This window comes from Juglans regia, chromosome 13, assembly GCF_001411555.2.
Source record: "Juglans regia cultivar Chandler chromosome 13, Walnut 2.0, whole genome shotgun sequence".
Lineage (NCBI taxonomy): Eukaryota > Viridiplantae > Streptophyta > Magnoliopsida > Fagales > Juglandaceae > Juglans > Juglans regia.
Genome location: NC_049913.1, coordinates 8,413,284 through 8,424,751, shown reverse-complemented (window position 1 = coordinate 8,424,751; position 11,468 = coordinate 8,413,284). Strand labels below are relative to the sequence as shown.

Sequence of the window (11,468 nt, the reverse complement as noted above, 5' to 3'; positions counted from 1 at the left end):
GGTTTAAACTAAAAAGAACAGGGAGAGAAGAAAAGGGGATAAATTGACAATTAAGGGGCCGTACAGTAGTATTACAGTGATGGTGGGAGGCACATGGCTTTTGCAACCAATGTCTAGCAAAGCCCACGTCGATGTGCTTCGATTCTCGGGTTGTGGGGGAAACACCATCATGCATGCCAAAGTCCCTATTTATTTGTTTATAATTACCTCTTAATAACATATACTCCAATGTGCTAGCTATAGCTCCGTCGCATTAATAACTTATATATATTAATATGGACAGGTAATGCCATTATACCCCACGCCCACTTATTTCATGTATGTATGCCAATTCATGAAACGTCTGTCCGCTAGCTGTTAGCTAGATTAGAATAATATTGCAAGTGTCAAATTAAGGAATATTAATTAATTCTACGGGATCGATTTTTCCATGCATTATTCAGATTATTAATTAAAGCATCTCGTTCAAAATGAGAAACGGTTTTAATTAATATTTATTATATATATGATCGAATTAGTTATAATTTCTCAAAGCTAGCATAATATATATATATATATATGCGATCGTTGATCACTCGGAGTGTACGTACGTAGAATTAAATAATAACTCCATAGTATATATATCCATTAATAGAACTTGCCATAATATTTTATTTGACATTAGACGCGCGTTCACGATTAGTATATATATTAATCTGATCATAATATTAATGCAATTAAAAATTTCTAGATCGACATTGATGTTTCCTGGCCTCAACAAATGGAAGTCTAGTAGTACTTTGTATGGATGACGGACACATATTTTAAGATCAGTACTCTAATGTGATGAAGATATATACATACATACATACATACATATATATATATAATTGCTACGATCCTGCATATAATTCCAAAAGGGATCGAAACCTGATCAAGACTTTTATATATCCTAATCCGGAGAGAAATGAGCGACTTATTAGATTAGCTTTCCCAAACCCTTATTAGGGCTAAAAAGGGCCTTTTTGTGATATCCCAAAAAGAAAGAGCCTTTCTAGTCATTTTGTCCTTGAAAATTGCCCTAAAGTTGTTAGCCGGAGGTCCCATGATATTTTTCCTTTAGAAAACAGGTGGAGCATGTATTTCGTCTAAATAATAAAGTCAAAATAAATATATTAGTACTGTTCGACCTCCTAAGAATAATAAATATTCAATCTAAGTACTGACTGACCACCATCTCTTTCTCTTCTATCTCTCTCTCTCTCTCTCTCTTATTTCTCATTCTCCTGCAACTATTTCATCTCCACAAGCTTCCAAACAAAGAGAATTAATGGAAAGTGAGATTTGCAAGGTTTATTCTCCTCGTTGTCCTCTGATGATATGCCTACGATGAAACAGCAAACAACAACCGGCCTTATCTGGTTAATGGGTATCTCTCTCCTTTTTTATTTCACAATCCCAAAACATTCTGATCATGGCTCCAACAGATCCCTCTTTCCAATATAAACCCCCATATCCCAGAGTCTTCAATCCATGGCTTGCCTTGAAATCAAGCACAAGCTGATCAACAAGGAAGATAATCACAGAAACTGGAGGTTCGGCTCTCCACCAGGTTGTCGGATATGACCATGGTTCCTGCTCAAAACCTCTCTAAACAACAACGTCGTCATCTTTCCGGTGGCTATGCTGCAGGCCGTTGCGGTGGTGGCAGTTATAGCGAAAATTTTGTTCTTATGAACCGTGTAGAAGGTTATGCATATTGTAGTGATCAATCTTGCTTAGGATCTGATCTAGTCGTTGGTCAGATGGCTGAAGATGAATCCAGAACTAACAGTCTTAACGAAGCTGGGTCGAGCTCAAAGGATATCCAAGAAGCAGAGAGGGATGACGAATGGCTAAAATTGAGCATAGGCGGTCACGCGGCCAGCCATCAGAACAAGCACGATCATCATCAGGTCGAACCAACGGCCAGAAGAGATTCTGGATTGATCGAGCTTGATCTATTACACGGCGGTAGTAATTCACAGCAAGCAAGACCATTAGCCCCCATCTTCCATGTGCCTGAATTTAGAGCTCCTCGGGCTGCCACTAGTTTTAGTACTACATCCATGTTTTTCCAGCAACCGGGAAGTATCCCAAACTTTCCTCATCAAGACATTAACTGGGCCTTTAGACCAATCCGGCATCATATAGGGACTGCTTCTTCCTCCACATCATCATCATCTTCTTCTTCTTTGATGCCATTCGGGTCGTATTTTACACAGCCCTTTCAGCTTCATCACTCTGGAATTGATGTTTCCGGGCCGAGCTTAGACTTCAGAGTTATTGATCCTCCCCGGAGGCCCCATTCTGGCATTTGGTTTATGCTACAAGCATCCCAAAATCAGTTAAGTGCATATATTAGGAGAGAAAGCCGGTAATAATGGAACATATAAAGAGATCAGCACCAATCATTTTTCTTTTTCTCCTTTCTTTTCTTAATTTGTCGTATGTTTGGACTATATAAATATATATCCATATATAATTCTTTCTGTAACAGATTTTTCATTTGGTTTCTCAATGCAGAGCAAAAGAACCGTTTCTGCCACAGATACCAAAGAGCTACCTGAGAATCAAGTAATATATTCTATCCTCTTTGATTTATCTTCACGCGTATCGTTTTATACTTTTTATTCTCAAGTTTTCTTTCGAGTTCGTAAAACTGAGCTCTCTCTCTCTCTCTCTCTCTCTCTCTTCAAATGATCTTCAGGGATGGAAGGATGACAGTACGATTGTTAAAGAAGTATTTGATCAATAAGCTGAGACTGGATAGCGAATCAGAGGTATTTAAAACCATTACGGCAACTTCTTTTCATTAGAAATGCTTATGCATATGATTGATTGGTTCCATGTTGTGCTTATTGCTTATTTATTTCTCATATCTCAGACAGATTAAAGTCAAAACATAAGGAAAAACAAAAACAAAAACGAAAACGAAAACCGGTTCTATGCATGAATATTGCATCAAGTAATTTAATTACATGGATATGGACACGTCGTAAAGTCGGTGTTAATTAGAGGCATGAAAGAAACAGCAGAACTTATAAGTATTTCTTCATTTTTTTTCTGTTAAAATCTTATTTAGGTGGGAAGTATACTTCTAGGAATTAGCCATTTTCTGCTTTTGGATTATTAGCCTTTCAATTCAGAATCTAGCGCTAGTTAGCTTTGTTAAACATGGCTTGAGTTCAACTTTAATTTCTTATCCTGGAAATGACCACCGTTCCCAAATTGGTCGTAAGCTTTTATGGGTCTAGTCACTTGTGGAGATGTTTAAGTGACGGAATATTTAGGTGTAAAGTTCAAGTGGATAAATCTGGATGTAGTTTAGAAAACTACCTACCACCAGCCGCTTGCCACGTACAAACCCAAGGATATATGGAAGAGGCGCGCGCTGATCGATGATAGTTTTTACCTGTGTGATATATAGATGCATGGGGTAAGTTACTGTGAAAGACCATTCATATATATATATATATATATATATATATATGACAGTAACGTTTCAATGATCTGGCAACAGATCTATGTAAAACAGGAGAACGTACAACCAAACAGCTTAAAGTGCCGTTCACATAAAACTAATTAAACATACACATTACACACACACATGATATATACATACATATATAAATAACCACAAAATTAATATTTTTTTGCCCCTAATTTCTAACCTCTTCGTGAAGTAAATTAGATGCAGTAGGAATACTACTATATATATATATATATATATATATATATAGACATGTTTGGAGACTTTAAGAGTTAATCGAGCAATCGGATACTCGACAAAGTTAGTTTTAGTACAACTAGTCCTAACTAGCTAGCTAGCAACTGATCATGATCAAGAGGTTTACGAGCAGACTACGTACGTACGTACCGAGAGAATAACTTTAGATAATTCATTAGCTAGTAGCTAGCTATAGGACTGAAATTCTCTCCAATACGAGTAATATTTAATAAGTGCCAAATATCATCATGAAAGAGTTAAATTTCAAGAGATCCTGCGTACGTGTTATAATTAATGAGATCTTGATCTAGCTAATGAGGGTATAATATTAACACTTATAAGGGTATAATTAATGCTAATTAATTTTAATTGTTAGGAAAGCAAAACCTGAACGCGCTAGCTAGCTTGTCATGAATGATATATAAACTAGCTGATCATCTAGCTAGCTAGCTAGGGTCGTATATATATTTAGTCGTGTACGTAGTTAATTACTAGATCATCTCATGTTTCAATTGCAATATTATCTTTCTATGACTTATAACAATATGAGGGCGCTTGGTTGCCTTGATCATCTAATTAATGATCAATGAATTAAGTATATATGATTTTTTATTGTGAACTCCATGCATGTAACTGTGACGGAAAAATAAAGATCATCGACTGATTCGATTATATTAATTGTTATTCTACTAGAAACTAACTTAAGAGATCAAATTAGAATCAAAACATTTATATTATTTACGAGATAAATGACACATTTATATTTTAAAGATTGCTACTTTCTGGCTTCAGTTGCTATTATATATAATAAGATTAAAAATATTAGATTTTCAGCACAATAAAATAAAAATAAATTCTACTAATTCTGCATTAATGCGCGCCTCTATCAGCAGCTATATATTATTGGGAAGATATATCACGATAATATTCCTTTTGATTGATAAGTACTGCATGCACGTATATTATATATAATTTTTAACTATCAATGTTTGTCATGTGAAAGTACGTACGTACCTCATAATAGATTTAATTTACCATACACGTACGTACGTACGTACATAGTAAATATTACGTCCTCAAAACATATTATATAATTCTATTCTAATTATATTAGTATGCATGCACGAGCTGGTATACATTATATATAGGATCGAATAGAGTACGTACGTACGTGATCATATAATTATATGTTTATCAGATATTTCACAAGATCATTAATGCGTGTCCCACCGCTTTATAATTATATGCTTCATGCACACTCTACCATCGAATTATATGCACTACAACTTAATTCCCCTAGCTAGCTATAATAATTACTATAAATTTAAGTCACTAATTTATATATAAAAGTACGCACACGGCACTTAGCATTATAAAGATATGAAACATATATATATATATATAATGCGAGTATATATATACGGTCTTGGGTACCAATATTAATTAAATTGCATTCAAGTATCTAAACTATACTAAGCTAATATTTCAATTAATTTCAGGTTGTTAATTAACATGTAGAATTAGTATAAAACTTGAGATTAATCTAAGATAGATCAGGTTAAGGTATCGAAACGTAATAACCCTTACTATGAGTAGTACTACATATATGATTTTTGCATAAACCTATCATTAATATTCATGGGGCAGTATTAAGGAAAGATTATATTAGATATATCATTAATATATTAGAATCCAACCCAATGATCATGATCCAATATCAGACGTACGTTATTTTGCAGTATCAAGGAAAGATTATAGTATCAATATTCTGATAGTATTAGTACTGTTGAAGAGAAGCACGCAGCTAGAATATCTAGTCTCAGCCATTACACATAAGACGTGACGAAAACCCAAAAATATCTAACTGTAATTAAACAATTATACAAGTCTAAAACTTAAACAAAATTATTCTCTCATCTCAACGTGGATAATTAAATGTGCGTGCAAGGGCTTATTAGAAGAGCTAGCTGGTACTTCAAGTACATGATGAGTAAAACATGCAATGAAACAGCTATATATATATATATATATACAAAGTTCGCGTTCGAGCTTATGACCAATAGCCATACATACATATATATTTACGAATCAAATATATGCTTTTTTTTTTTTTTTTTTGGTTAAGCTATCTGATTTATGATTTGGCATTGCATTAATATACCACTGCTAGCTAGCTAGTTTTTTATGCAAGGTTAAGGGCTCTACATGTATATAATATGGTGAAGCATGAAATATATATAAATATATATATAATATAATGTGTGTGTGTGTGTGTTAATATTTATACTTAATTATGGAATGGCACAGAAAGATTACCAAACGTACTGCATGTCAATTAATTGGCATGTTCATGTTATACCTTAATTATATTTATGTGTATATATATTTATATATATTTATATAGTACACGTAGACGTGTCTGGGAAAGCTACGCTTGTAAGCTTAAACGGAGAAAAATTAGGAAGAAATCAAATTATTTAAGCAAACACTAGATAAGAAGCTACAAGGTACGAAAGTAGCAAATTATAAAGACAAACATTCGTAACATGATGATCATGAGGGATTTCAATCTATTTATATTATTGACATAACAACTACATATACACGTACGTAGTCGATCGATCGTCCTAGCGTTTCTTGAACTAGGATCATGAATTTACATAGAGAGAGCCATAATTTAATGTAAAATAAGACTACGAGGCATATTATTAAAATTTAAAGCCAAGTAGTCATGTTAGGGGAATACACACACACACACATACATACATATATACACACACACGACACACGACATACTCCCCGAGCTCTCGAGCCGCGTGTTTGACTATCATACATACATACATATATGTATGTATGTATGTATGTATGTATATCTGTCCGTTACATACAAAATGAATATAATATACATACATACATATATATATATATATATTAGATTAGTAGTACATGTATGCATGACATCCTGTCTTATCTTTGATCGTCAATATATTTCAATATGTATAAGCTGGTGCTCAGGTCAACGTCCCTCTCCATGATTTGGATGCATAATATCCTTCTGTTGTTATTTTCCTTGTATTCCATTAATGCATGAAGGGAGGAGATCATGAGGTTAGGACATACAGTATCTTATTATAGTATCAATTATTTCCTAATAAAACAGCTAATGGAAGAACCATGATCTCAAAACTCTCTCTCTCTCTCTCTCGAAGCAGCTACTTAAAAATATTGTCTATCTACGAGTATTTCTACCTAAATAATATATATATATATATATATGTATATATGTACAGCTAATTCACAAGGCGCGCACTTTTTGCACTTCCCTAAAAAAAAAATCACAAGGCACCCAAATACAGCATGATTTATCGTAATCATTTGGAATGTGTGACACGCGGTACAGTACTCGATATTCTGTTGTTTTTATATAATTGAATAAATATTCTATCACTATATATATTATTAAGGTCAACTTATGCAATAGATGGGCGAGTTCTTCATGATGGGTTGGATCCACTGCATGCTAAGATGATAGATAATATATATCTTCTATGATTGAATATATATATATATATATATATATGTGTGTGTGTGTGTGTGTGTGTATCTTGAAACCACTCAATGCACCCGGCCTGCAAAATGCCAACCCTCATCTTTCACACATGGCATGCAGACTGAATATTACTCAATGATTAGGTTCCAGATCTACTGTGAAATTAAGATGAGGGCCAACTTACATCTATTACCCAGTCTTAGCGTAAATTTAGGACTTCGATCTCTTTCTCTTTGGGGAGATGATATACATTCTAACTCCTGAATAAATATAACTGTACGTTGGCTTCATTATATATCATATTCATAATAGTCAGCTAGCTCTCACATGATATCATGCCTAGCCATAAAAGCCCAGACATTAAAAAATCAAACCTAGTCTCGCTAGCTTATTTCATATATATATATATATATATATATATATATATATATAATAATTTTTGTGATGATTTGCCTTGGCCGGCAGAATTCATTAGAAATAGAGAGACTTTTATTTCCCTTTTACACGGTGATGAATGACAGTCTAGGGCAAATCAATGTAAAAAAGCGAAAAGATATCTTCAAAGGTACTGGGGAATAGGGGCCCTCCTTTTTTGTGATTTTATAAAGAGAGCATTGACTTTAAGATCATGTGAAAACATCTTCAACCTGGATTATCTTGGCCTAGTTGACACTCATTCACATAGAAAAAGTTGATGCTAGCAAATCAAAATTATCATATATATCGTAGGGCCATGAAAATCACACGTGTGGACCCTGTCACTCTCAACGCCCCATCTGCTGCATGCGTATTATATATATATAAATATAAATATATATACATATTAATATTATCGTTCCCCTCTCGTCATGCTTTCGCTTATTTCAACTCAGCTTTCCGACAGCTAAGTAGGCCCTTTTCTAATTTTCCCTCTTTTCCTCATCGATGGTGCTTGAAAAGGCACATCAAAACCTTAAGTGGTGCACTCTAGAGGTGGAATTTAAAACACCCCATCATCATCTACTAGTCCAGAAGCTAGCAATCGTAAAAAACAAAGAAGAGAGAAAACAACATATATATTATTCTAAAAAATTGATAACCACCAATATATTTCTTACGTCGTAGGAAAGCAATGCATGAAGAAGCCATGGAATCCACAACAGAATCATTGCAAGTTGTTGAAAAAATAAAGAACAAAAAGAAAATCAATAAAAATATATCATTATGGGATGCATGCATGCATGCACAGATCGATGAAAGTATATATAATATATATATAATATTCCTTATAATTATTAATTAGCTAATATAAACAGAGACTTATAAGGTTTTAGGCCAAGTCTTTAACGACTACATATTAATATATAATTAGATTATATAGATATATATACATGATGATGAGGTGGACGAACGATCGAGAATCAAAGTGCACATGATATAATATATTCCTTCATGTTAGGGTTTTTTTTCCCCTAGAAGCGACGTGAAAGAGACGTGCATGACGATCGGAATTGGTGTGTAGATATATATACATTAATTTATATACGAAGTATAGCACTTAGGGGGCTTTGAAAAATATAATAATCGTGCATATTCCTCGCCGTACCTTTTGGATCCATTAATACGTATTTTCTTTTCTAATCTTATTTTATTTTATTTTATTTTATTTCCCTCCTTGTGGTTATAATTGCTTGGATCGATTATGCAATCACTTAGTGTTTGTATATATATATATATAATAAATAAAAGTCCAAGGAAGCATGATTTTGGCTTACGAGCAAAGTCTGGGTGGGTCCCTTTAATGATTAAAATCGGGCAGTTTAAGATCGTGGGGATATGCGGGCAGCCCTCGAAGCCTCGAAGGTGGATAACTTTGGGCTACCCGTTGACCGAAGTACTTTGGGGAATCTCGGAGTAAAGAAAGAAACAAAACGAAAAAAAAAAAAAAAAGTTAGATGGAGGAATTTTATGGTTAAAGTAGACGTAACAAAGATTTATATATGGGGCATGGGCACTGGCATGTGGAAGACGTAAGCTAGTGACAAAGCATGACTTCATGATGAGTAACCTAGCTAGGTTGATTAAAAATATTGTTTATAAATTTTGAATATTCAAAATAAATTAATTAATTTCTTGGGGGAAAAATCCATGTAGTGTGTGTTCATGTAGTCTTCTGAATTATTATTTTCACTATTTTGATCTATTCAATATATATATATATATATATAAATGATTTTTTTTTTTTTTTGTCCTTTTCATTATTTTGTCTTTTTATATGATCATCCTTTTGATAGCTTGGCTTGATCTAGTGTTATTTGTCGACCTTACTTACAAGTGACTTGAAAGAAATGGTTATAATGACCTTATCTAATTAATTAGAGATGTGGATATATAATATGGTGGAAGTATACACATACCAAATACCGAAAGTTAACTTATAACGACAACTTTCAAGGATTATATATATATATATATATATATATTTATACACACACATATATGCATATATTTATGTATTTGCTAGCTTGTTATCACCATCGATTGGTGAGAAATCGTTGTAAATATTTATCCATGGATAACGATGTAGCCATCATTCTAAAAGCTTTAATTAATTAATTATTATTTGTATACTTTAGTCATAAAGAGATTATACAAAAAGTAAATCTACAAAATGATATGGTAAATTAGATTGTAAAATTATTTTTATTATAAAGTAGATCTAACGGATTCTATAAAATCATATCAATTTATAAATTTACTTTGTATAATCTTTTTATGTTTGTAGCAGTTCTTTTTATAATTATATATGTTAAATTTAGGTGACACTTTTCATTATTTTACTCTCAATCTAATTAATTAATTAGTCTGATGATGAGATTGTTGCGGAGCTAACACGTATATATAATATTTTGGATAGCAGATAGAGATAACATGTAGGGGGCAAGAGCTTCAACCTTTCTTAACGTTGCAGCATGTAAGAGATAACATATGGAGTAATAGTACTCCTCCGAGGGATGCAATGACGACTTTGCTTCCGGACTCCTCAACCACAGATCATCACCATCATGTCATGGTGTTGCACTATGGCAGGACTAGTACTAGTACTGCTGCTTGAAAGTGAATCTTCATTCGCTTTTTGTGTATCGATCTGCATCATTAATTGTTTTAAGCTGTTATGATAACGCTTTTGGCCTTTTTCTTTTCTTTTTTCTATTATGTTTTTTTTTTTCTTTTGCTATTTATTTTTCTTTTATTCGATCACTTTTTTCTCATTCTCTAATTCATGGCCTGGAATACCCTAGCTGAGACGATGTTTATGCGGGCAGCTTGAGATATATATATATATATATATATATAAATATATATAATTATTACACACACACATATATATCGTTTCTATAATTATAATGATTCTATTAATTTATAAGATCAGTAAAGGTTAATTAGACGGCCAACTTTTTTAAAAAAACTAGACATTGTGAGTTGGAATCTTGGATATATAGTATAGATCGGCAAATATTAGAAGTTGGTAACGGAACATCTATTTCCTAAAAACTGAATCCTCCCCTTATAAATATTTGAATTAGGTTAGATTACATGTGTTGATGTCGTGTTTCGCAGTCTGGACAACTTCACGCAGTTGAGCTCAATCCAATACTTGTCTGAAATGGAGAGTGAGAATGGGGTCCTCGAGGGCCATGGTAGCTCCAATACTTAAGTTAGCGAATGGTATATATCGAGAAGAAAATAATTAGTTAAAGAGAATGAGAAGTGAAGTATTAAAGAGTGTGAACCCCTTCGCTAGCCATGGGAGAGGGGGTATTTATACCTGGCTGGGTTGGCCCTCGAGGTGGAGGTAGTGGGTACGTCGTTTTGTACGGGGTCGGGTGTCCCTGCCGTGCTGCAAACCAATTGGACTTGATTGCGGTTGTCTCTGACACCCTAGGAGGCACATCGTGGCATGGCGTGGCGTGCCGAGCCTTGGGATGCATTAAATGCGGCGTGACTCTCCTTCCTAGCATGCCCGCCTCCGTCCCATTTATGCGGCGTGGTCCCGATCAGGCACATCCACCTCTCTGACCCATTTGAACGCTAGGACTCAGGATCAAGGGATGTCCTTGATTGTCGACCAGTAATAGTGTTAGACTGTCCTGTCTTTCATTCTTTTGCCAGTATACTCTACCCAGTTGC

The 11,468-nt window shown here is 33.9% G+C and overlaps 1 protein-coding gene across 2 annotated transcripts; it reads left to right on the top strand.

The window, feature by feature from the left end:
* Positions 1–1,231: 1,231 nt before the first annotated feature.
* On the top strand, positions 1,232–10,482 carry LOC109001210. 2 transcript variants are annotated; one of them, XM_018978403.2, is made up of 4 exons: positions 1,232–2,365; positions 2,545–2,595; positions 2,729–2,801; positions 10,198–10,482. In XM_018978403.2, the coding sequence occupies exons 1-4, from the start codon at positions 1,602–1,604 to the stop codon at positions 10,390–10,392; spliced, it is 1,083 nt and encodes a 360-aa protein (XP_018833948.1). In that variant the 5' UTR covers positions 1,232–1,601; the 3' UTR covers positions 10,393–10,482. The 2 variants fall into 2 exon arrangements, with proteins under 2 accessions (XP_018833948.1, XP_018833947.1); XM_018978402.2 differs by having other exon boundaries at positions 10,195–10,482.
* The last annotated feature ends 986 nt before the right edge of the window (positions 10,483–11,468 follow it).

What these genes read in the sequence shown, in the direction of transcription:
- LOC109001210 (XM_018978402.2), top strand. Translation starts at nt 1,602, where the DNA reads ATGACCATGGTTCCTGCTCAAAACCTCTCTAAACAACAACGTCGTCAT. An exon ending in CTACAAGCATCCCAAAATCA is followed by an intron (nt 2,366 to 2,544) that starts GTTAAGTGCATA and finishes TTCTCAATGCAG; the next exon opens with AGCAAAAGAACCGTTTCTGC. An exon ending in GACTGGATAGCGAATCAGAG is followed by an intron (nt 2,802 to 10,194) that starts GTATTTAAAACC and finishes TATTTTGGATAG; the next exon opens with CAGATAGAGATAACATGTAG.